The following is a 26,427-nucleotide window of genomic DNA, read 5'->3' as shown; positions in this document are numbered from 1 at the left end:
CCAGAGAGTTCAGGGAATCGTAGAGCGGACAGAGCTGAAGAAGGGGAACCTCCCAATTCTAAGTATAAATTGGAACAAATCCTGGGTTCAACCTTAAACTCTGCAGGAGTGAATCCAAAATAGGATAGCAAGAGCTTTGAGAACTGAACTGCTATCATGCTCCCAGGTAACCTCAGAGTGGCACATGCAAAGGAAAGGCCCAGAGGAGCACAGGAAAGGTTTTATCAACTCAGGTGGCACGGCAGCCACCATTCACAGAGAACAAGGTAGACTTGTGGTGTGAGTCTAACCAGGTGACTGCCTGCCCCACAGCAGCAGCCAGTCAATATTCTCCAGAGGATTACAGCAGAACATGGAGTCTCCCAAGAGAATCATCAAAGTGTCAAAAATTCTTCAACATGGAAAGAACCAGGAAAATGTGAACAAACGAAGGGAAAGAACTGTCAGACCGCAATGCTGAGCTGACTCAGATAACGGAATGGACACTGGTGTTAAAGTGACGGACATAACCTCTTGAGGGAAGATGAATGCACTTTAAATGAAGGTAAAGGCTAGTCTCTCAGCAGAGAAACAGAAACCACGAGGAAGAAATGGGAACTGAATGGCAACTTTAGGACTGAAACACACACTGTCTGAAACAACACAGCAGAATGAGACAACATAGGAAAGCGTTAGTGAACTTGAAGATCGAAAATTCTCAATGTGAAGAAGAGAGAAAAATGATTAAAACTACTGAACAGGAGGCGCAGAGCCCTCTGGGACAACACTGAAAGGTCTAACACCTCTGCCACTGGAGTCTCAGGAATAAAGGGACTGGTACAGAAAACATTTGAAAAAATAACGACCCAAACTCCTCAGATTTTGGTGAAAAACAACTTTACAGATTCAAGATGCTCCATGAGCCATCCAACAAGATAAATTCAAAGAAAATGGGCCCATATACACCCACTCAACTGCCCACCACCAGAGACAAAGCTCTGGGAAGCAGCTCTGGGAAGCAGCCGGGAAACGTGACATAGCATCCTGGGAAGGATTAGAGGGACTGCAGATTTGTCATCAGGAACCCTGGAGGACAGAGGGCAGTGGAACAGTGCTCTCGGTTTAGGTGAAATATTCTTAAGGAATGGAGTCAAACAGATGTTCTCAGATGAAGGAAAATGTAAAAAAATTGTTGCCAACAGACTTGTTCTAAAATAAATACTAAGTGAAGTTTTTTGGGCTGAGGAGATGTGAGAGAGAAACTTGGTGCTCAAGGAATGAAAGAACGAGAGAAGTGGTTAGTATCTGACTAAACAGACTGTTTTCTAAAGTTCTTTAAAATATTTTGACTGCAGAAAGAAAAAAAATATCATTGGTAAAACGTTTGATGAATGTAGAGATCATACATAAAACAACTAAAGTATAAAGAGGAGGATAAAATATGTTTATAAGGCTTGTACATTTTACTTGAAGTATTAAAATATTAAATTTAGATAGACTATTAAAAATGAGGGACGTATGTTGTGCTGTCCAGAGCAACTCCTGTGTAACAATACTAACAGATACGGACTACAAGCAACAGAGTAGGTAAATTAAATATAGTACTAGGGGCTTGTTTTAGTCAGCTTCTTTGTGCTGTGACTAAAGGTCTGAACAGAACAATTGAAGAGGAGAACGGATTTATTTGAGGGCTCATGGTTTCAGAGGCCTTAGTGCATAAAAGGCTCCATTTCTTGGGGCTCAGGGTGAGGCTGAACTATGGCCTAGTGTGTGGCACAGGGAAGCAGCTCACATCACGGTGATCAAGAAGCAGAGAGGGGTGGGGATATAGCTCAGTTGGTAGGGTGCTTGCCTGGCATGCACACGACCCTGGGTTGGATCCGCAGGAGGGAGGGAGGGAGGGAGGGAGGGAGGGAGGGTAGAGAGAGAGAGAGAGAGAGGAGAGAGAGAGAGAGAGAGAGAGAGAGGAGAGAGAGGAGAGAGAGGAGAGAGAGAGAGAGAGAGAGAGAGAGAGAGAGAGAGAGGAGAGAGAGGAGAGAGAGGAGAGAGGAGAGAGAGGAGAGAGAGGAGAGAGAGGAGAGAGAGGAGAGAGAGGAGAGAGAGGAGAGAGAGAGAGAGAGAGAGAGAGAGAGAGAGAGAGAGAGAGAGAGAGAGAGAGAGACACCACTCTCCAGACAGATACAGAATATATGTACCCCAAAGCCACACCCCAGCTCCCACCTCCTCCAGCCACACCCTACCTCTTCAGTTACCACTCAATTAATCTCTACCACTGGGATTAAAACACTGATGGGGTTACGACTCTTACAACCCAATCATTTCTCCTTTGAACTTTCTTGCATTGCTTCACATGTGAGCTTTTGGGGGACACCTCACATCCAAACCATAATAAGGTTTGAGGTATCGTTTAGTGAAGTGCTTGCTTAACATGCATGAAGTCCTGTTTTCAATCCCCAGAACCACAAAAATAAATAAATAAATCAGAAAGTACCAAAAATATTTAAATAATCCCAAAAATTGTGAGAAAGAGGTAACCGAGCAATAAAAAACAGTAGGAACAAACAGAACAAATTACAAAGTAGGAAGCTTAAACTCAACCATATTAATCATTACATTAAATTTAAATGGTCTATATACACCAATTAAAAAACAGAGATTATCAGTTTGGATTGAAAATACAAGCCCAAATGTGTGCTCTATTTATACAAACTCACCTTTAAATAAAATTACATAGGTTAAAAGCAGAAAGATGGTGCTGGGGTTGTGGCTCAGTGGTAGAGGGCTGGTCTCGCATGTGTGAGGCGCTGGGTTCGATTCTCAGCACCACATATAAAAACAATAAATGAAATAAAGGTCCATCAACTAAAAAAAAAATTTTTTTTTAAAAGCAGAGGGATGAAAGAGGATTACAGAATGAAAATAGGCATCAAAAGAAACTCGAGTGGCAATGTTAACGTAGTCAAAGGAGACTTCAGAACAGAAACCATACCAGGGGTGAAACGGGACTTCACACAATGACAAAGGCTCAATTTACTAAAGAAAAAACATTCCCTAGGTGTGACGCCCCTGAAGAACACAGCCTTCAAATATGTGAGGCAAAGCCAGGTGGAAATCAAAGAGAACCAGACACTGAACACTTGAGAGGAACGTGGCCGCCCGCAGGGCAGGTGTGGGCTGGAACTGGCCTATTCCCCAAGCCAAAGGCAACCAGGGCCTGCGTGGTGACTGCTTTTCATTCCTCTACTGGTGCCTCCAAGCAAATCTTCGCCAAGGTTCCCAGGAAGCTCCGTTGCCATTCCACCAGCAACCACTGGAGGGCCCCAAATGTCGCTGTGGCTTTCTATGGAAGCAGATCACTCACACTCCCAGGGGCCCAGTAAGTAAGCCTGTGGACCAAAGCACATCACTTCTCTGGTGACACCTGAATTCGACACAGCAGTTGAAACTGGTTCTCCGCCAAGCAGGGGCACCATCCCTGAGGGCAGGCCAGACAGTCAGTGGAAAATCTACTTGCAAGTTCCCACATCTAATGTTTGAGAGAGACATCAGGGATCCCCTTAGTAAAGGGGGTCCCCATCGACCAGCCAAGGAAGGGCATTTTCAAAAGGCCAATTCCCATGCTCAGACCCCAAAGTGGAATAGAGAGACACACGAACAATGTCGAAGGCCCACAGTCTATTTGATCACTTTTTCTGTCCACGCGCACTCACAGCTTACCTTCTGTGTTCAAGCCACCTGACACCCAGACCCAAGGTTGACCCGGGGAAAGAAGCCCCCAGCCCCCAGAGCAGAGGAAAACAGCCTCCAAGCCTCGAGCTTCTTACCGGTACTCCTACCAGCCCTGGGCCTGGGCCTTCTGGTTAAAGACATCCCCAAGGAGAAGTGTGGGGTAAAGACCCCGTGGAGGGGCCAGGCACCCGCCAGCCCACCGCAGGGAGGGAGGGAAGCTGAGCTCACTGGATTTCCCAGGTACATCCTCTCAAAAATTGCTGATTTTCATAAAGTTGCTGAAGTCATTTTTCTGATTCTGAAGAGACTAGATTGAAAGAATAAAATAGAAAGAGCATCAACAGAAAAAGATTCTAACTGAAGCCCTAGAGTCATAAGGGAATTCAATTCCCAGATTTGCTTTTTAAGTTCCTTGACTCATAAACAGTTGAATTTAGTGTCATCAACTGTTCACTTCATACTTTTCTTGTTTTGGTTAAAATTTTAAACTATCTTGCAGTAACTTTTTAAAACGCATGTAAATAAAGGGCTACAGAAAGGTCCTAGAGAATTCTGCTTCTGCAAGTAATGATGTAATGTTGCCTATGCACCACAGGTCTTGTTTCTTTCAACCACTGCTCATCAATCTGGTAATCGTCTCAGTTAAACTAATCCATTCCACTTTTTTTTTTTTTTTTTTTTTAATGCGCGGTCAGTACTCTACCACTGAGCTGCTAGCTTCTGGACCAGCCCACATTTTTGGGTACTGATTCTGAGGCTCCGTGGCAGCTTCCTTTATGACTTGATGGACGGAAGAAATTAAAGCAAACACTTTTGTGTCTGACTGCCACCTCTCCAACTTCAGCCCATCTGCTGAAAGGCAAGATCAAGAGGGCAAGCCCTGCTGGAGTGACACCCGCGCCTGTACTTGCTGTATTTTGAATTTTTGTTTCCAACTAAAGAAATCTGCAAATATTAAATAGGGTTGGGAAACGATTCCTTAAGCTATGTGTAAATAAATGTGGAAAGTTTTCAAAGAAAAAAAAAGATAAAGAGAACTAGACAAATCTACAACTCTTCTTAGAGATTTCAACATTCCTGTCCAGTGATCAATAATAAAACAAGTACAGGACAGCAGCAAGAAAGTGTGAGGCCTGAGCACTAAACCAAGTAGACCTGATTGAGACTTACCAAGCACTCCATCCAAAAACTCTCTGCAAGTACACATGAACACACATCACAATGGACCACATTTTGGGTCACCAAACATTAATGAACTTAAAACAATTAAAATAATGCAGGATACATTTTCTGCCATATGAAATTAAACAGAGAGGTATCTGGAAATACCAAAATATTTTGAAATTAAAAAAAAATACAGTTTGGGAGCTGGGTATGTGGTATAGTGCTGGCCTAGCATGCGTGAGGGCCTGGGTTTGATCCCCAGCACTACCATCAAAATATAAAACAAACCAAAAACACACTTTTAAATAATTGGGATTTTTTTTAAAAGTCAGAAAGAAAACCATAAACTATTTTTAACTGAATGAAAAACCCAAAATATCAAAACATATGGATTACAGCTAAATAAACATAAAAAATTTGTGGATTCTACTTAGAAGGAGTCTTAAGATAGATCCTAGAACTGGCAAATAAGTCTAGCAAGGTCATAGGATAGGAAGTAACAAAAATCAAGCAAATTTTTATATACCAGCAGTGAACAAATAGAAATAGAAATTACACATTTATAATAGCACCCAAATCGTAAATAGTTTGTTATAAATCTAACAAAATCTGCATGGGATCTGCATGCTGAAAACTACAAAATACTGAAACCAACTTAGAGGGGCACGTGTTCGCTTTGGCTTATGATTTCAGAGGTTGCAGCCCCAGGTTGGCCGACTCCATTGCCTTGGGCCTGCAGTGAGGCAGACCATCACGGGGACTGGAGTGCCTGGCAGGGGGTCTGTTCAGCTCAGTTTTTAAGATTTCTATGAATTTGTTTCCTGCTTGGTTAAATAAAAAGTACTCATTCCATGATTTTCCTGCTTGCGTTTGAACCCTCATTCCAGCTTCGGGGGCTGGATGGAGCAGTTCTCTGTGCCGATGGTGGTGGTGGGTACATGACCACAGGTTGTCCAAAACTCAGAAATGCTCAGCAGAAGTACACATTTCACCATACGCAAATTTAAAGTCAGGTAAACAAAACTTAAAAAAAAAACCCACACTGACTCTGAGTCCAATGTGAGCTGACAGCGTGGCACAAAAGCAGGTGGCACTGCAAATCAGAGCTCTGGGTCAATGGCACCACGACAGGAGCCCGTGCCACAGGGCTTATCCTGGCGAAATAAACAAGAGAAACAATGTCGGATGATTTAAAAAATAACACGGCCGTGGGGCTGGGTCACAGCTCAGTGACAGAGCACTTGCCTACCAGGTGTGAGGCACTGGGTTTGATCCTCAGCACCACATAAAAATCTAAATAGAGTTAAAAAAACGACAGCCACAAACTGCTCAAAGGTTTTTCTTTTTTTTTTTTTTTAAGTAGGACGTTTTCCTTTAGAAGAAAAGCGCTGATGAGCTCCATAAGGCAACATCTGTCTTCCTTATATTCTGTGCAGAACCAATTTCTTCCTCCAAAAATATTTCTAGTTTTGGACCCTCCTCCCCATTTTACTCTTATTCCACAAAGGCTCCTGAAGTCCCCACATACTTTCCTTGAGCCTGAAATAAAAATGTACGAGTGAGGCCTGGGTTCAAATCTCAGAATCACATGTAAATAAGTAAATAAAATAAAGGTCCATCAACAGCTAAGAAAATATTAAAAAAAAAAAAACAAAAAAAAAAGTGAGCTGTAGCACAGAAGTGGCCTCTCGGCTTCACAGGAGACTCCTGACGCAGGCAACTGCTGTGCGTCAGGCAGGATGTTATTTTTTTTCTTTGAACACCATGCTATTGTTAGAAGGTCATTTGGTTTAGAAACTGTAGCTCAGACCAATGCCCACCTGTTAAGGGACCTGTGTGGTCGGCATCAGCAGATGTAGCCAACTGAGGATCGAAAACATTCAGGAAAAAGACTCTGTCTGTCCTGAACATGTTCAGACCTTTTTGGTCATTATTCCCTAGACAACACACCACCAGAACTATCTAGCACAGGTGCTCCCTACCTAACCCAACACACTGCATTAGGAAGTGAGCCAGAGATGACTGAAAACAGACAGGGATGTGCTGTCTTAGATGAGGGACTTGAACATCTGTGGATTTGGGTATTCTGGGGGTCCTGGAACCAACTCCCTAAAGATCCCGAGAGACAAGCACATGCCATGGAAAGCTCCCCAGCAGAGGACTGTTCCCTGAGCACAGCTGCAGGCCTCCGTGCACGTCCACTGGATGGTACAGGATGTTAAGAAGAAATATTTGCTAGCACTTGTAAGTGGGAAGATCGTGCATATATTATGTTTTTAAATGACATTATAACAACAGACTTTAACAAAAAAAAGAGCATACAGTTTTCTTTAGCTGTTTCTCATAAGATCTGTATTCCCTTGTAATAATCAAAGAAAATAAACTTAATGCAATAAATAAATAAAGAAATGAACTTAATGCAAAAAATGCACCCCTCTGTGATTCTACCCATGAAATTAACTGATGTTCTTTTATTTCCCATCATGAGAACCATACGGTACAATTACAAAATCACCTGGCTTCTGTTGTAAAGTCCAGAAATGTGCCTCAGAATTACCTTTCAAAATAATCTTTTTTTTTTCTTTTTTAAGAGAGAGAATTTTTTAATATTTATTTTTCAGTTCTCGGCGGACACAAGATCTTTGTTTGTATGTGGTGCTGAGGATCGAACCCGGGCCACACGCATGCCAGGCTAGCGCGCTACCGTTTGAGCCACATCCCCAGCCCTCAAAATAATCTTGATAGAATTCCTTGGAAGGCTTATTTAGGATGAAACTGTGGAGCTGTTTGAACCTGACGTAAGGACCCCCTGTGAGGACCCTGCTTTTGCCCTGCAACACAACAGTGTGTGCTCGCTTCCTGTCTGGGCCACATTTGAACAGTTCTTGCAATATCTCACATTTTTTCACTGTTATTTCACCTGCGATGGTGATCTGTGACCAGTGATCTTGTGTTACTATCGTAACTGTTTCGGGAGTCATGAACTGACCCTGGCGAGATGACAAACTTGATCACTAAGTGCTCTGGTGTTCTGGCGGCTCCACTCTCCCCTCTCCTGGGGCCCCTGTTCCCTGAAATCGGTCAGGTGGTAACGCTGCAGTGGCCGCTAAGCCCCCAAGGGGAAGGGAGATTCACACACCTCTCCTGTCTCCCTTTCAATCTAAAGCTGGAAGTGATCAGGCTTAGTGAGGAAGACAGGTCAGAGGCCAAGACAGGCCCAAAGCTCAGCCTCTTCTCCAAGAGCCAAGCTGTGAACACAAAGGAAGAGTCTGAGAGGGAGAGGTGCTTCCCCGCAAACGCGACGATACAGTGGCCACACAGCCTGTTGCTGTAGGAAGTTTTATTGATGAAAGTTTTGGCAGTCGGGACAGAAGATCAAACCAGCCACAGCGTTCCCTTGAGCCAGGTGTAGCCAGAGCCAGGCCCCCACTCTCCCTCCTGGGGGACCAAGAGGTGAGGCTGCGGAGGTCGCTCCTGAGGTCCACCAGTCCCAGTGCAGGTGACGCAGCAAGGGCGGTGAAGCAGCTCAGAGTTGTCCCCAGGATCATCCCCTGGGACGGCTGATGGAGCCGCTGCCCCAGCTGCAGATTTCCAGTGTAGACGGAGCAGCTTCTGTGGAAGCAGGTGCTGCCCAGGACTTTGATGGCTGCGGAGAAGTCAGCGCCTGAGCAGGTCGTCAAAGGACAGTGACTCCTTGTTAGGGGCGAAGGCAGCTGGTGACTTCAAGGGGAAGGTGAAGCCCGTTGGGGCCTTCCGAGTGACACAGCTCTGCTGCCTGTGCTCCATAAAGGGAATGGCCAAGGCTGTGACGTCCCTGTTGTCACTCAGCTTGCTGAGCGTGTCCACTGTGGAGCCCGCTGCGTGAGAAGAGGGTCCTTCCCAAGCGTTACTGCTCGCCGACAGCGCGCTGGTCTCCCAGGGGCTCTGGGGAGATGCTCCGTGAGACTGATGTCCTTTCATGCCTGCCAACAGCCAGGTAGGTGGCCATGAGTGGGAGGAGGAAACCAGCCCATCAGCAGGGCTGGCCCGGCCCTCCCAGCGGTGCCTCGGTGTCCTGCTGAACCTCATGACTTCAGTGACCACCAGCATCAGATAAGCGCACTCTGGTGCTGGATCAGGGCAGAAACAAGACCACGGCACGCGACTGAGGCTGCCCCGACAAAACACGAGCACTGTTTGAACTGAGAAGTCCCCCAGCCTCTCTGTGGCTGAATGAGTGAGGGCTGCTGCTTTGCCAGCGACAGTGCTAGCCTCTCACGAGTTCTGGAAGGTTCTTCCTTATCTTTTCATCGAGAAGGTAAGACATCCTGACAGAGAATACTCCTGCTTCCTGATGGCATCCAATCTGGAGCAAAGCTCTTTCCATGGGTGCTCCCCAGCTCACACCGCTCAGGCCACAGCCCTGGAACACCCTGTCCTCACTCCTCACTGACACCCCCACAGTTCCCCATGGCTATGGCTTTATCAGTGAGTCAAAAAAATGTAACCTTCTCACCAGGTACCGTGATGCACACCTGTAATCCCCGCGGCTTGGGAGGCTGAGGCAGGAGGATGGAGAATTCAAAGCCAGCCTCAGCAAAAGCAAGGTGCTAAGCAACACAATGAGAACCCTGTCTCTAAATAAAATACAAAATAGGGCTGGGGATGTGGCTCAGTGGTCAAGTGCCCCTGAGTTCAACCAATTCCGAATACCAAAAAAAAAAAAAAAGAGAGAGAGAGAGAAATCTAACCTTCTTTGACTACAGATGTGTTTCTGGCAGTTTGGGGCTAGAGGAAATTGATAATGGGCAGGCAGTACAAATAAAATGATGTGAGGAAAAGCAATCACTCAGTTTCAATGTTCTATAGTTTTTGAAACTTGAGGACATGTCCTTTTTAAACTGGAGGACTCGGGAGACTGGATTCTGACCCTGGACAGGCCTACAAGCACTATAAGGGGGATTTGGAGATCGGAGCTTAGTTCCTATTCCCAGAGCAAGAGGACTCTCTCACATGCAAAATCAAGTGCCCTGTGACCGAGTACTGTGGGGGCTTGACTTTTCACGATGGACAGAGTGAGGAGCTGCAGGTCTGCTTCCAACCAGCTCTGGAGGCTGGGAGCCAGGATCACGGTGCCACAGGGTGGCTTCCTTCTGACGCCCCTGTTGCTGGGCAGAGGGTCTTCTCCCTGGGTCCCTCCCTGGCCGTCCCTTGTGTGTGCCTATGTCCTGATCTCGCATAAGGACACTATTCCTATGGGTTCGGGGCTGCCCTGATGGCCTCACTTTGGCTCGGTTCTCTCTGAGAGGCCCAGTCTCCCTTGCAATCTGAGGTCTGAGCGTCAGGGTCTCCGTAGGTGGAACGGGGGCCGGGAAGACAGCTGCAACCAAACCTGCCCTTCACAGGAGCCAGTGACAGGGAGTGGGAATGGTCATTAAATCAAGTCTCGCACTGGCTCGGCACCACTGCCCTCACAGGGGCTCCCTGGTGGCTCGACTAGTGGTGACCTTTCATTTCCGTTCAGCGTCACCCCGGCTCCCGGCAGCAGTCTCCTCTAGTGCCCGTCCTGGTGGCCACGCTGGCGCAGCCTGGGCCCTGCCCAGCTGACGCTTGAGTCATTCCCTAGAACCTTCCTAGGAAACGATGAATCAGATCAACGAGGAGCGGAGGTGGGACACGTCACCCTCCTCCCTGGCCGGCCTCGCTCGCTGCATCCGCTGCTGGATCAGACCCAGGCGCGGAGCCACGTCCCCTTGGCAGCTCATCCTTCCTTATGAAGTGACGGCCAGTCACAGGAGAGCGGGGACATCTCCCTGGAAGACGGATGCCTGAGGGCCGAGCCTTGTGCCCGCGCAGGACGCCAAGGAAACCCGAGGCCGCTGTTCTCCAGGTGCTCTACAGGCACCTGGGCCGTGAGGCGGTGCGCGTGTCACCAGGAACGTCACCACATTCTCTGTGGTCACCCTGTTTCAGGGAGGGGACACCCCCAGCTGGCTCCCCGCACCAGTCTGCGTTGCTGACCGCAGACTTGGGAGCGCTGAGGTGGTGCTGGGGAGCCGGCGCCCGGTGGGCCATCACACAGCGGGCAGCCAGGCAGGCAGCCGGGCACCAGGCTGAAGGCCTGGCCAACCATCACGCCTCCGGTGGACAGCGTGAGCTCCCGCATGTGCCCGGGGCGTGCTAGGCTCTGGGGATACCAGAGCAAAATGGAGATCCGTGCCTCCATCGCAACCCCAACGACACACTACCCGAGTCAGGTGTGACAGGCGGTGGGTGTGGGAAAGCACTTAGCAGACCAGGGGAGGGGCGGAAATCCAGGGCCCGAGACGCAGGTTACGATTTCAAACCCAGGCTGTCCACACAGCTCCATTAGGAATGTAGATTTTGAGCAGAGACTTAAAGGAGGCAAGAGTTAGCCATGGAGCCACCTGGGGAGGACATTCCAAGTAGCAGGAATAGCACGTGCAAAGGCCCTGAGGTGGGAGGAAGCAGGCTGGAGGCACGAGCTCCAAGCAGAGGACACGTTCCTGACGGGGCGCCCACTGTGGGGCAGAGGGTCAGTGCCTGGCAGGGCCACTTCCTCTGGACTTCTGAGGACAATTCCATATCAATTCTGTTAGAAAACTGTGACCCTTTTGTAAAGGCAAACACAGCGGCAGAGGGAGAGAATCGAGATCCATTTCAAAACAGAAACTGAAAAGGGGCTCTGTGTGTCCACGCCCACCCACTGGTCACTCATGCTCCATGGGCAGAAGTTAGCCAAAATAGGACACATGAATAATTGGCTTCCCCATCACACACACAGGTGACCATTTAAAAAGGAACTTTGCAACCGACCTAAGGTTTCTGCCCACAGGGTGGACGCTGCTCCCAGGTGTCCCAACATAAACGTCAGGCGCCCTGCCTTGCACGAGAACCACTGTGGCTCAATGACATGCTCGGGACATTTCTGGGACAAGGTGCCACTGTCATTGAAGGCCACTTGGAGGAAAGAAGCTAATTTTCTCCTGAGCTTAAGCCTTTGGTAGTAACTTAATTAGGCCGTAAAACCATCACTAATAGCTGTGGGAAGGACCCCTGAGTCACTAGGGGATGACAAACGTGGCAAAGCCACCTCCACCAGCAAGGAGGGCTGGAGTTGGAAATCTGCCTTCTGCCTCCCTCCTCGAGGGTCGCCCCAAGCCCCGGGCCTCACAGCCTGTGTCCTCCACACCCAAGAACTACACACACACACACACACACACACACACACACACACACACACACACACACACACACACCTGCAGCGCGAGATTTAAGGGAAAGAAAAATCCTTTTAACCAATTATTTTAAATTTTGCAATATTACAGACCAATTCTTGCCCACTTACCTTCTTTTTAAATTGTTTATTGGTTCTGGTTTTGAGTCGCACCTGACAGAGGACTCACTGTGACAGGACTCCACAGGCATGGACGACCTCTCCCTCTAACTCAGACCCCAGCTCCCGCCCTTCCCCGCCCTCCCACCCCTTGCTCCCTCCCACAGACCTTTTTCTTTTTTTTCTAAAAACCTTTTAGGTACTGCTTTAAGGGTTGCTAAAATAATATGCTGATAGCTCTATGGCCCACTAATAAAACATCTGAGGGTACTGGGGCTCAGAGCCATGGCTATGGGTTGAACCATGGCCTGCAGGTGTCTCTGGTGTTCTCAGGGACGGCCCGGGGAGGCTTGGGATCTGGGTGGCAGCACACTGGCGGGCTACCAAGTAGCAGAGGTGCCCCTTCAGGGAGAGCATGCGACATCCACCTTGCTACAGCTGCCACCACTCCCTGATGTCACCCACCAGGCCTGCCTCCTTCCCTCACATTATCACCTCTCTGACCCCTGTGAATACTTGAGTTGCCACCTTGGATTTCATGTCCCTGCCACTACAGAGAGGTGACAAGTGATGCCTTCAGGTAATTGTTTGCTCACGTTCAACAGAACATTTCCTTAGGGTCTGTTTCTGAAAGTAGTCCCACGTACAAACATGTTCAGTCTCCTGCCATACTGTACTCTACTTGGGGTGTCCTCTGGGACTGTCCTCCTTTGGGGTGGCAGCTCTTTCTTTTACAATTGTCCATATAACCCCCTGCAAAGACCCTCTCCTAGGAACTTGAAAATTGGATTTAAGGACATAATTGTGTCTGAACTGGTCACTGAAACTGAACAAAGAGACATTTTGGCAGTGGAGAGGTTATGTTTGGCCAAATAGACACAGAAAAGATGTTTTTGCTAAAAGAAAAATGAGATAACACGTGAATGGAGAGATGTGGAAGCAAGAAACCCTGGGGGAGAGCTGGGGACGTAGCTCCGTTGATAGAGCGCTCACCTCGCCTGCACAGGCCCTGGTTCAGTCCCCATCGAGGGTGGGAGGCAGGCATTGAAGGCGGAGGCCAGAGGCCCATGGGCGGCCGGCTCCTGCCACCCCACGCTCCCTTGGTGGATGCTGCCTGTTCTTTCCAGGTTTTTCTCGGCCCTGATTTGGATGTCAGGCTCTCAAGGCCAGCTCCCTGTCCTTTGTCCACAGCTGTGTCCCAGCTCTGGTGGCATGTGGGAGACGCTGACCTAGTTGGCGAGATGTAAGCCAGGAAGGACCCCTGAAGAGGTGGCCCCTGCCCGAGATCTCAAGGCTGGTTTCCCGGCTGGGCCAGGGTCAAGAGCCCGGCCGTAGCCCACTTCTCCCTTGCTCCTGCTGGGTGGGCTCTTCTTACAGCCCCGGGTCAGGCCCTTCGCCTCCACCTCCTGGGCTGGACCCTTAACTTAGTTCACGAACCTTGCACGTGTCCCCATCCCGCTCAAGGCCTCCCTCCTGAAAGCACACGCCCGGAAACTGGCCCAGGGCCTGCGGGCTCCGCTTTTCTTCTTGCCAATAAAGTCACCGCGGTTGGACCTCTGTTTTGTTGTCGGTCCTTCCAGGTAGAAATCCTTTCCTTGGGGTCATTGCTTTTTCCTGAGCAGGGACGGCACATGGCGGGCGCACACTGTGGCCTGACAGGCACTGAGTGCCACATGTATACTAAGAACCAACATCTGACAAACGTCGGGAGGAGCTCAGTGCAGGGGAAAAGGTGGAGAGGCAGGGTGCTCAGCACGTGGGGGCCGGGCGGCGGGAAGGTCCTAGAAGACACCTGCGGGAGGCGAGAGAAGAGCTGTGCACTCCTGGGGAAGAGCAATCCAGGCAGAAGGACCTGAGGCAGAGGTGTTTTCAGGAAGCAGTGGACAGTGGAAAATGGTGGTGGAATGGAGTGTGCAAGAGGGAGAGCAGAATTCGGTCAAAATAAAATCGGGAGTTAGTGGAGGTTTTTAAAAACCAGCTTTATTCAAGTATCATTCACATGCAGCAAAATGCACCTGTCTATGTGTACAAGTTGATGAGTGTCGACTGATGCTCGTGCCCATGCAGCCACAGCCTTAACTGACATGGGGAACATTCTTGTCATCCCAAACTTCCCTTGCTTCCCCAGGTACCCCCTCTGCCTCCCACCCTAGGCCCAGGCCACTTTGTTGCTGTGGCCAGTTCTGCCTGTTCTAGATTTCATTTGCACAAGACCATGTGACAGTCTCTGCAGGTCTGGCTTATGTTGTTCAGTGTGTAGTTCCAAGACTCATTTCCTTTGTGTTCCAGAGTGGCTTCTCTTAGTGCACAGGGAAGGACACCACGTGCCTCTGGTTTTTCACTGTTGTGACCAGAGCTGCTTTTGCCATCAGGGGGCTGAGGTCTGTGGGAGCCCACGTTTCATTCCACTTGAACGAAGTGGAGAGGCATTTTTGGGTTGCACAGGTAGGGTGCTTAATTTTACAAAAACATTTCAGAATGTTCCGGGCATGATGAGATCGCTTAAAAATCTAGTTAGCAGGCTGGGCTGGGGCTCAGTGGTAGGGCGCTTGCCTAGCATGTGTGAGGCCCTGGGTTCGATCCTCAGCACCACATATAAATAAAGTCCACTGACAACTAAAAAAAAAATTAAAAGAAGTAATGCTATAAAAAAGAATCTAGTTAGCTTCCTCAAGTGTGCCACCCATTGTTTGAACGAGTCACCCGTGAGCGTGCACCTCCGTCTCTGGTTTCTTCTTATGTAGCTGATGTCCCTATAAATACCTGCCTGATCTGAGGCTGCAAAGGTATCTGTGTATTTTTTTCCCTAATAATAGTCTTGACTTTTAAGTCAAAAGAGGGTTTTGAGCAAAGAATGGATGTCCGCGCTATGGCATCACTTTGCTTTGCTGAGGTGGGGCTCGGGCAGCGCTCCTGGGGACACCACGGCAGCTGCCCAGGCTTGGACCTAGAGGGCCAGGTGCCATGGTGAGCAGGTCAAGTTCTGGAGATATTTACCAGCAGGGTCTTGGGGTCCTTTAGCCCTGCTTGACGGATACCGTCCAGCTTTGCGGAATGCTCTTCCCCTTCCCTGACGTCTCCATGCTTGCAGGCCCCGAAATGGAGTCCTAAGCTATGTCTGCTGTATATTTAAGTTATCTTCACTGTTTTAAAGAACTGGTTGTAAGTCTGTCCAGAGGTTGTGCTTGTCCAGGCACGGCAGCCCCAGCACCACACGGCAACTCACTCACAAGATTAAAACTAAAGGGAGCCAACATATTTCATGTCACACTCTGCGTCACTTCTGTTAAGACTCATAAATCTGTGTCTCCTACCTTGGCCACATCAACTCACTTCTGACCCTTTCTCTAACTCAAGATTTACTGCCAAGTGACTCCCTTTGCCAGATTTGTTCTTTATATCACCTACTTTGCACACTAGGCAACGAGACAATAAATTTATTGTCTATGAATTGTTACTTTGAAAAATTACATCAATGCAAAGTGATTGCCTTTTAGCCTCCAGAGCCAATACATTTACATTTTTCTGAATGAGGTCACGGGATGATATATATAATTGGTGACCACAGACTGAGGAGGAGCAAGCTGATAGCACTCCAGGACAGAGCCAGGGGGACTTTGCCTCTCCACAATCATGTACCAGCTGGCCTCCTGCTGCTTGCTCTTTATAGGATTCTTAAATCCTCTCGTATCTCTTCCTGTCACTGACTCCAGGGACATGTCTCTCCAGCTCCCAGGTAAGATCCATCTTTTGTGCTAGTCTTTCTGAAGGATCTCCACTGGCCTTCGGGGCCATGCTGGAGGTGAGGGTGGGATTCCTGCTTGGAGGAGCTGGTTACCTGGATAGTCCCAGCTTTCCCAAGAACACCGGGCACCCTTGCAGCACAATTTAGATTTAGTAGTGGACGCAGCTTTCTCTTTCTAAAATGTAAACACAGAAAAGTAGCACTGCTGGCTTCATATCACCTCTCCAATTCAAACTTTTGCTTTGGTCAATATTTTTTCCCATTTATAGAAATTGCACTGAATTTAAAACATCATTACTTTTAATTTTAAAATAAACTGGGTTGAGTGTAGAATCAGCTGTTCTAGTTACGGATCAGTAATGCTCTCTCCCCTTCTATAATAAAAAGTAATCACCTGATGTGTGGCTGAGAGAAACGGGCTTATTAAAGATCAGGAAAGCGGCAAGCAGGGCAGGGATGTCAGTCTTCCAAGTGCATTTATCTTTTCCTTTTGATACGTGCTCATTTCATAAAAGTCCAAGTTGAGCTTTAAGAAAATACAACCAGTGAGGTACATTAGTTTAAGAAGTGAGAAGACCGAGGTAAGTTCCATTAAAAAAATTTTTCACTGGATTTTATCTTTGAGTACTTTTAGACTTTTTTTTTTTAAATAAAGAAAAAAAAAACTCTTCTAAGCCATTGATTTTATAATTTCTAGCCTCTAAAAGTTTCTCCAAACAGCTTTCTCATGATTTTCAAGTGTTGCTAGTCATTCATACATCATCAGTCACTTCTGGGTCACTGAGCTCCTAACTGGCAGTCACCTTGTTGGTCAAAACCAGGCACTAATCAAATCTCTATTATTTAAAAAGAGATTTTGAAAAGCACTGTAAGAAGAAATCAAATGAATATTCAGATACTAATACATTTTAAACACTCAGATAATAATTAGAAACAAAATCAGATGAAATGAGGGCAGCACCTCTCCCAGATTCCAGGCAGGCAGAAGCTTACCGTGGAATTTTTGTCACAAATCTTTGCTCCTTCGTAAAGGACCCTTCAAGCCATAAGCACCTGTCCATGATCAGACTTTACAGGTTTCGTTGGTATTAGAAATGCTGAGAACATGCTTGGATGCCTTTCGGACAGAGGGTTTGTGTGCCGTCTTGCAGACAGGTCCTAGCTCCGCTGTCAGGCTGCGGCCATGTGTGGCTTCCGCCCATTCCCGCAGCCTGTGCCCCTGCACAGCAGCGTAGCCCACGACTCCAATCCAATACAAGCGCCCTCAGAGCTTCGGTGACGACTGCACAGTGCAGGGCCAGCCCACTGGCCACGTTTCATGCTGGAAAAGCACCTTAAATTGATTCACACCAGTCAAGCGCCTTACAAGTGGTCTTGAAGCTAATTCTTTTCCAGGATAGTAATAGTTGTATCTCCACCTGGAGGACAGTGAGAGGTGCTGCCACTGCCCTCCCTTTATGGAAAGAGCAAAAACCATCTCTTTTCCTCTCATTCCAATGGCACCACCCAGATATCTAAAGAAAAGGCAGTCAGCTGCAGGGGACAAGTAGGGAAGGAGGGTCCCTCAGACTCTCTGAGCTACAGGGTGCTGAGGGCCCCGGCTCTGCTCTCCCTCCTGCTCAGGGCTCTCCCTCCTGGGTGGTGAGGTGAGCCACATATGCAGTGAAGAGGTGACATATGAGATCCACATCTCCTGACCTCTGTCCTGCTGGCATGCAAACGGACAGTGGGATTTTCACTTGTTAAAACACCACTAGTGCTGGGTGCAGTGGCGCATGCCTGCCATTCCAGCCACGTAGGAGGCTGAGGCAGGAGGATCCCAAGTTTGAGGTTAGCCTTAGTAACTCAGTGAGGCCCTGTGCAAATCAGTGAGACCTTGTCTCAAAAAATAAAAGGGCTGGGGATGTGGCTCAGTGGTAGAGCACCCTGTGTTCAATATCCAGTACTGCAAATAAATAAAACGCCACCAGTCCCAGATCACGAACTTTGCATCTGAAGTTTTTCTAGTATTCCTCTCCCTGTTGCTGGTACTCCCCCAACACAACAGGGAGCAGAAATGATGAGCTGAAGGCCGGAGCGAGTCACTGGTCTCGATCTCACTCTGCAGCACCTGAAGACGACGCGAGGTTGGCCCTGGAGGAGCTGGAAAGAGCCTCCATCCTAAAGCTGCTGCCAGAGGTGCTGGGTGCGGGCAGAGGAGACAGGCTGCTGGGTGCGGAGAGAGGCGACAGGCTGCTGGGTGCGGAGAGAGGCGACGGGCTCTGGGAAGCAGGTTAGCTGAGTCCCTGCTTACAGAGGGCTTGGTTTCATGGCTACTGATTCACCCTCTGTCCTCAGAGGAGGGGAAACCCTGTGCGGGAGCATAAAGGCGCACCAGATGGAACAGCAAAACTCGTGACCCAGCGCTCTCCCCTCTTGGCCCGGACTCCCACTGCAACCTGTGGTCCTCACCACCCAGCTCCAGGGGTGCAAGGCACCCTGAGCCTCTCTTTCTGTGTGGATGGGGGATGGGGGGGCAGTGGTGATTTTGTTTCCAATGAGTGCAATTTTAAATCCTGGTTTCCCAGGGTTTGAATCTTTTTGTAACCCAGCTCTTCATCAGTAAACAGAAATGACAAACACCCACCTCTGGAGGTGTTTTGAAAAGTCAGTGAAAAAATGCAAGTGAAATGCTCAGAGAACAAATGCCAGCTCTGACTCCTGTCCATGGCTAGTGTCTCCCCCAGCACGGACGCCATGCTCAGGACATTCCAGAAACAAGATGGAGCCTTTCACTGCGTTATTTAGCAGATGGTAGTTCAGCTTTTATTAATTTTTTAAAAAATCTGATATTGAACTGTTAAGCATTTTTGCAAGGCCTCTGTGAACCCCAGAGGTAAGGACCCTCTCTGTATTCAAAAGTGAACCCTGCTGCAGCATGAGGGATTGGGAGGAGATGTGACTCATCATACACTATTTTATGTGTTCTAAAGTAAGCACACACTAGGCACAGCAGGTCTGATGAACTGGTTTCAAAACTGTTTTCCAGATCCTACTATGAACATTTCCAACCCAAGAAGCCATCCAAGAAAGGTAAGTATCTCTACTTACGAGAGGTAGGAATGAAAGGGGAGCCTTCTAGTCCTGATTTCATAGGACTAGAAGGAACTAGTGTTCAGGAACTGCTAGTGTTCTTGTAAAAATTGCACCTTAAAGTAATTGGCCAGTGTTGTGGAAGCATTAACTTGTCCAAACCATTATTCATAAAAAAATCTGAATGTGACAAGGACTCACCAGTGTCTGTTTAGGGTAAGTTAAATAAGTTGTAAGAACTTAAAGCAAAACAAAAACAACAACAAAAACCAACCAACTAAACAAAAAAACCAGACAAGGTCCTTGCTCTCAAGTGTGCTGGTCACTATACGGTCACCGTCTTCTTGACTCCTGCCAGAAGCACTGCATCACCTGGGAGCTTGCAAGAACCGCCAAGTCAGCAGCATGTAGTGGCACTCGCCTATAATCCCAATGGCTAAGGAAGCTGAGGCAGGAGGATCGCCAGTTCAAAGCCAGCCTCAGAAACAGTGAGGAGCTAAGCAACTCAGTGAGACTCTGTCTCTAAATAAAGTACAAAATAGGGCTGGGGGTGTGGCTCAGTGGTTGAGGGCCCTTAGTTCAATCCCTGGTACCCCCTCAAAATAAAATAAAACCCACGAGTCATCCCCCTACCTCAACGAGCTCCCCCCCCACCTGACAGCCCGGGAGCTCGGCACCTCCATCTCAAAGGAGGAATGCTGTGTCCACAGTTGTGGGGTGCAGGACGGAGCAGACAGCAGTCTCGAGAAAGTCGCTTTGGGTGGAGAGGGCTGGAATAGGGAACGAGGATGGCAAAACCCTTGGTTAGAAATGGTGCACAGCGCGCAGAGGACCTGACAAGCTAGAAGAAAAGTCTATGCAATCATCATCAACCCCAGAAAGCTCTTGATGTTGCCTGAGGGGTCTCCTGAGTGCGCCTCCTGCGCCTGGCCTCGGCTGCCCTGGGTTCCCACTCTCCCTTCCTGGCAGTGCATGTACAGCAGCGTCTGAAGGCCCCCAGAAGGTCACTAGCTCAAGAGCCTCATTTAACACTAACCAACCATTTCCCATTCTGACCAGAGGCACCTCTTTGGCTATAATGCCTCTTAACATTCCAGCAAAAGTACAAGGTGGACACATTAGATCCTGCAGACAGCACACACCACATACCACCTGCAGTCCCAGAGGGAGAAGCTACCCAGAAGGGGACGCCCTGGCTTCTATATGTGGCTAATTACAAGTCACCATGCCCATGTTTACGTTCTCCTGAACAGGGTTATGATTCACGATTAAAACCACACAGGTGATAAGTAGCTGTGTTTGTTAAATTCTAGGGAAAAAAAAAAAACAGAATAAAGAGAAAATTTTATGATCAAGATTTGATACACAGAGAACAATATATGTGCAGAACATGTCACTAAGAGAGAAGTGACACAGGACTAGGCCAACAAGGGCTCAGAAAACTTCACAGCAACCACAGGTGGGGAGCCTGGAGGCCTGGGACGAGGAGCCGGAGGGAGGCCAGCATCCAGGGGGCACAGGAACAGCCAGAGGGCCACAGGGCGAGCACTCACCCCAGAGGCTCGGCCAAGGCTCCTTCCTCTTGCACTGACGGCTGATGTTGCTCTGGATTGTTCTGGTTGCAGGCTTTTCCTGAAGAGGGTCCTAACATTTTTCTGAGTCAGCTCTTGGCCAGACCCAGGAAACAGCACAAGCAGCACGGGCCCCCCCTGGAGTGCTTCTGGAAGTACTGCGTCTAGGCGAGAGGGGCCCGGCTCAGTGTGGACAGTCGGACACAGGACACCGACCAGAAGCACTGAAGAAACACGAGGCCACCGCCCAATTCATCCTTGGGAACCACGCTCTAGTCCGCAAGATCATGAGTGGCTAGTTCACTTGTAAGCATGTCCTGGAATCTGTCATTGTCTTACCTTCAATTTATTCCTAATTTCTTGGAAATTTAAAGTAAAGATAATAAATAAATAGAAACAAATACTAAGAAGAAAAAGCCATAGAGGTGAAATTTAGTCAAAATCATTCAACTACAAACCATTTAAACAAACAGCTGATGTCCTCTCACCCTTAAAAATGACCACATAAACGGTTACTTTTCAGAAAGCAGTGCCACGGCTTGGCTGGTCTCTAGAGTGAGTGACCCCTCCGGGCAGAACCCAGGATGGGCTCCCACCTGGAGGTGCCTGGGCTTGGCCTCGCCCCTCCCGGAACAGCCAAGACATTCACAGAGACACATGCTGGAACTGCGCTGCTCCGAGCTCTAGAACCACAGTTCATGTATTCTGGGGGAAATACCTTAGTTTCTTATCGAGAGAAAAGGCTATGGCAGGATTTAAGATTGCAGAACAGAAGAAAGAGCCCTGTTTACTAATCTTTAGAAACCACACGTGTGTAAATCTACTCCACGTCACCAGCACCTCCACGGTGATGAGGTCAGAATGACTAGGGTGAGCACCAAGGGCTCTGCAGACTGTCCAGAGGGGGACCACAGGGGCTGTCCACCCCACTCCCTCGCAGCACAGGCTGCACCAGGCACTTGGAAGCAGGTGATGTGCGCTTATCAGCAGCCATCACAAATCTCTTAAGAGTGCAGCTGGATAAAGCTCTCCTGGTTTAAGACATCAAGAACATCTGTAGAGAGGGCTGGGGTATGGCTCAGCGGTAGAGCGCTTGCCTAGCACATGCGAGGCCTTGGGTTCAATCCTCAGCACCACATAAAAATAAAGAAATAAAATAAAGGTATTAAAAAAAAAAGAACATCTGCAGAGAAAGATGTTAGTGAGGAGTGGGTACTTGATCTCAGATGCATGCCCACACCAGGCACAGCTATGGGACACGCCGGGCCTCTGAGAGCTGAGGGAGCCCATACCAGCTCGCACCACAACACCAGAAAGAGCCTCACGGAAGAATTCCCTTGTAGTGATTCCAAAATCCCTCACTCATGGCAATATCGGGAGATTATTCCTACAGCTCCGCAGTCAGATCATGAAATTCAGACCCTTACTCGCTTCACGTACCAGCTGTGTCCTCCACCAGGCTATCTGCTCCCTTGCCACAGCGTCCTCCATAACAGGGACGACAAGGCTTATTCGGGGAAGCTGAGACCAGGAGCTGTTGACCCACACTAAGTGCCACCCACACTACGGCCCTTTCCTTCCTGCTGTGGTCACTGTTGCCACAGAGAGGTGGCAGGGATTCAAAAAGGGTATTACTAAAAGACCTGTTGACTTCAGGCTCTTGTTCCATATTTTAATTTCTAGATTTTGTTGCTGCTAAGTTACAGTCTTTGTTTTTTTTTTTTTATTTTTTTAAGAGAGAGAGAGAGAGAGAATTTTTTTTTAAATATTTATTTTTTAGTTTTCGGCAGACACAACATCTTTGTATGTGGTGCTGAGGGTCGAACCCGGGCCGCACGCATGCCAGGCGAGCAAGCTACCACTTGAGCCACATCCCCAGGCCAAGTCACAGTCTTTGTAAAACACAGGTTCACTCTGTGGAATATGAAAGAGTAATATGCTAACTGGGTTTCATTAAAGTGGCATGAAAATTACTACACACACACACACACACACACACACACACACACACGGAACCCAATAAATTCTTCACAAGGCTGGAGCAAGGATTAAATGAGCCAATGTGCTGGGAAAAGGGACTGAGCCACGCTTGTCACCATTAGCCCACATGCGCTGCAATGGCAACCCAGTGCCTCCAGGAGAAGCACCTCTCATGACGCAAAACCCACTTGAGACCAGGGCTTGCCACATAGCACTGCTAGGGACCCACAGGTTTCACATGCACAGTTTATTATTTTACTTAAAAAAGATACCAAATAAAATACTAATAGCCATAAAAACCAGCAAATCACATAATTATAAATTCAGCTGAAACAAAATTTCAAGTTGGATTAAATTTACTTTATGAATAATGAAGTTTTGTGTAATTGCAAAACTATTCCCTTCGTACAGCACTTTGTTTTTCATAAATTTTGGCCTCTGACCCAAGAAAATAAAGCTTTTTGGGTAGTATTTATGTAAACATGGAAGCCTATAAAATACACTTTCATCACTAGTTCCTACAGTCATTAATACAAAAAGCTGATAATAAACTTGAACAACCAAGCTTCAACTGGGTGAGACCATACCCCTGCGGGGGAGCAGAGGCCACTGTGAATCCCCTTGCATCTCACGGTGCGACAACCTCTACATGCACTGAACAATTTCTTATCAAGAGAAGAGAAGAGGCCTGAGAGTGCTCCTGCAGACCTGTCCTCAACAGCACCACGTCAGATCCAGCCCAGCATCATGTGACTACACAGAATGTGTACGAAGGAGAGAAACAGGTGATTCTAACAAGCGAACATCCAAAACAGCACAAAGAAGCCTTGCGTCGGCACAGAACACAGAGTTTAAAGTACGCACACATAAAGGCAGAATGACCCTGATAGCTCCAAATGCCAACTTTGATTTACACAAACTAAGAACTTCATTACTCTAGAAAGTTGTCAGTGGACAGGCTAATTTTTTAATCTGATTTTTTTACCAAGGGGAAAAAAACACCAGAACAACTGGATCAACACACAAAGACCTCAGAAATCATTTAACTATCAAGATGGAATAGAATATGAGTGTTCTCTATTCATAAAACGGCAATATTTGTATTCGAACGCTTGATACTAGAAAATTTCAAGAAATGTCAAAGGCAGCATTTGAAACTGATTTTTGGCACCTGACGACTGAATCCAGAACCCACTACTTTGGGAGAAAATCTGAGCTACAGGATTGGAGAATCAGGGTCCATCTATTCCACAGACAAAAAGGTCAATTTGCCTAATCATTATGAGGATGCATTTAAAAAAAGTTATGAAACTTCAAAGAAGAAAGAAGTCTTTTCCTAAAACAAACAAAAAACAAAACAAAGAAAAGAAAAATAAGTTTGTTGTAAGTTATATAAAAATACAAGGTCACTGTGACCTTCATCTTCTATTTCCTTTTCTGAGCTGCATGGGTGTGGATCACGCATATCATTCTAAGTCTGAGAAGGAACCATGACTTCTCTATAAAGAGCACCGGAGTGAGCCAACCTGCCAAGTCAACACTCACTTCTTGAGAGTCTTCGGCAAGTGACACAGAAATCAATGACTCCTGAGGACTGCAGTCCCTGAGGGCGGGGGAGGGGGGGGTCCCGAGCTCCCCAGGTTTCTCACTGGGTATCAGAACACTTACCCTGTTCAAGGGCAAACAAAAGGCAGTGCCAATCAGACCTCTGCTCAGCACAGAAAGCCATCTTTGTGTAAATTCAGTGGAAAGCAAAAGTTAATGGTTAAACACATATGCAATAAGAATAATATCAACTTATAGAACTTTTGTCCACTTTTTACAATCATTATTTTAAAATCAAAAAATCTTAAAAAGAAAAACACTATTGGTTGAGTAAATAGCTCTTTTGTTTTAACTACATTTACAATTGCTAATTTTAAGTTCTCCAAAGAATAAGCCCCTTAATAAGTTGACGGAGTCTTTTTAGAAAAGCCTTTTAGTGACAGGTTAAAAAAAAAAAAAAAGTAAAAATGCATTTGTAAGAATGAAAGTAAAAATCCAGCCTTAAAAATAGTTATTTCCTGATTTACTAGTGGACAATGAACTTTACTGGGTGGCAGGAAACCGGGATGTCCTCTCTGAGTCACAGGGGAGCACCACACTGCGGAGACCATCACGGAGGCACACGCCCAGGGGTGTGCTGCTCCTTGCACTCCACCAGGGAGAAGGACTCAGGTAGCAACAGAAAGACCAGAGAGGCTCAGCTGTGGGCTCATTTTAGCTGTACTTCTAATCATAATTTATTTTGGGTGATATTTGAAATAAAATTTTACCATACACCTACCTCTTAAAGGCAATCCAATCTCTCTAGAAGACAGCTAAACTAGAAAAGGAGTCTAATTGGCAGTTTTAACACATCAGGAACAAGATTCGATATACAATGCTGCTTCTGCTTCAGAAAAATGACGTCTGTTAAAAAAGCACGGTGGGAAGTCTTATGTTGATGATGACTTTGTGGTCACTTGTGAGTCGAGCTTTAGAGACACATAGGGAGGTCTGTCACACGAGCCCTGGAAAGCTTGTACAGGGACATCCTCATGGTGGCTCAGCTGCTGTCTTCTCCTGGATGCGGCCAGGGGCCTCTGCAGTGTCACCAGCTGAACCTCCGTCTTCACAGGTGGCGCAGCTCTCAAAAGAGAACACAGGCAGGCCTGTTATGCAACGTCTGTGCCTTCTGAGGGTTTAAAATCAGCACAGGGCTGGCCAGTAACATCATTTCTAACTCCTCAATTTATTCATTTTTGTAATTATAAGAATGTAAATGACAGAAACTGTTTAGATACGTTAGCTTAAATTCTTTGGAAGCTCATTCTTCACGTACTCTTCCAGGGGGAGTCTATTTGAAGGCTACAACTTCCAGAGGAAGGCCTCAATGGTAAACTGTGGTTGGTTTTAGTCAAATTCAGCTGCAACAGAGCACGGGCTACCCAGTGGACATGCATGTATTTCTGGAGCAGCGTGCATGCAGCTCATGGGAATCAGAGTGGACAGTAAGGACTCCATCCTCCGACAACTGGGACCTGTGCTCTGGCTGCTGCTGGTCTTGGTGGTGTAGACACTCAGGTGGGCAGCCATCATGACACCCTCCCCTCTACTGTTGCAAGCTCCTGCCCCACCAGCTGAAGCAACTCTCAAGGAATTTAAAGGGCCCCACTCCTACCCCTCCCCCCACTTTGGGAGGCAGACATTTAAAGTCTAGGACATTCAAATGCAACCACTTATGTGGGGAATTGGAGAGTCTCCATGCACATCTGGGGAGAAGTGCAGACCTAACAAAGGTCTGGGAAGTCCTGAGGTCTGTGCCTCCTGCTCCCTCCAGCAGATATGGTCATGACAACCAGTGAGAAGAGCCAAAAGCAGCAAGCTCCAGGGACGGAGCAGGAGTCTACCACACAACCAGGTCCCAAGGTCTAGTTCAACCTCCACTGCAGGCCTAAAGACAGGAAAGCACTGCCCACTCAGGAAGAAGGGGCCAAGAGCAAGGGCTTCCAGGAGGAGCAGATGGCTGGCTTACTAGACAAGGCTTCACAGCAACCACCTCAGAGATGCTTCAAGAACTCAAGGAAGACATGGAAGAAACCAAGACAATGTATGAACAGAACAGAAATACCAATAAAGCAATAGCAAATATGTAATGAGGGGCTAGGGCTCAGCCGTAGAGCATTGGGTTCCACCCTCAGCACCACGTAAAAATAAACAAACAAAATAAAGGTAGGTGTCCATCTACAACCAAAAATAGTTTAAAAAAAAACATAAAATAAAATCAAAAAGAAAGTCTGTACCTGAGAAAGACAAAACAAATGAAAAAT

The 26,427-nt window shown here is 47.5% G+C and overlaps 2 protein-coding genes and 1 pseudogene across 7 annotated transcripts in view; 1 reads left to right on the top strand and 2 right to left on the bottom strand.

Moving 5' to 3' along the window:
- LOC101974228 (motile sperm domain-containing protein 1-like) overlaps nucleotides 1–24,998 on the bottom strand; it is a 46,667-nt pseudogene extending 21,669 nt beyond the window's left edge. The window contains exon 1 of the transcript XR_013427361.1: nucleotides 24,903–24,998. The product of XR_013427361.1 is annotated as a motile sperm domain-containing protein 1-like (transcript). The remainder of the gene's footprint in view (nucleotides 1–24,902) is intronic.
- Uts2 (urotensin 2) lies at nucleotides 14,046–21,082 on the top strand. Its single transcript, XM_078027212.1, has 4 exons — nucleotides 14,046–15,944; nucleotides 18,061–18,229; nucleotides 18,680–18,731; nucleotides 20,624–21,082. Exons 1-4 carry the CDS (start codon nucleotides 15,842–15,844, stop codon nucleotides 20,762–20,764), a joined length of 465 nt encoding a protein of 154 aa, XP_077883338.1. The 5' UTR covers nucleotides 14,046–15,841; the 3' UTR covers nucleotides 20,765–21,082.
- Per3 (period circadian regulator 3) overlaps nucleotides 22,809–26,427 on the bottom strand; it is a 48,482-nt gene continuing 44,863 nt past the window's right edge. For all 5 annotated transcript variants that reach the window (XM_078025189.1, XM_078025185.1, XM_078025186.1 and 2 more), the window contains one exon: nucleotides 22,809–25,246. In XM_078025189.1, coding sequence (XP_077881315.1) covers nucleotides 25,054–25,246 — 193 coding nt within the window. In that variant the 3' untranslated portion in view covers nucleotides 22,809–25,053. The remainder of the gene's footprint in view (nucleotides 25,247–26,427) is intronic.

Source organism: Ictidomys tridecemlineatus, chromosome 11 (assembly GCF_052094955.1).
Source record: "Ictidomys tridecemlineatus isolate mIctTri1 chromosome 11, mIctTri1.hap1, whole genome shotgun sequence".
NCBI classification, from domain to species: domain Eukaryota; kingdom Metazoa; phylum Chordata; class Mammalia; order Rodentia; family Sciuridae; genus Ictidomys; species Ictidomys tridecemlineatus.
This window is presented reverse-complemented; position numbering and strand designations above follow the sequence as displayed.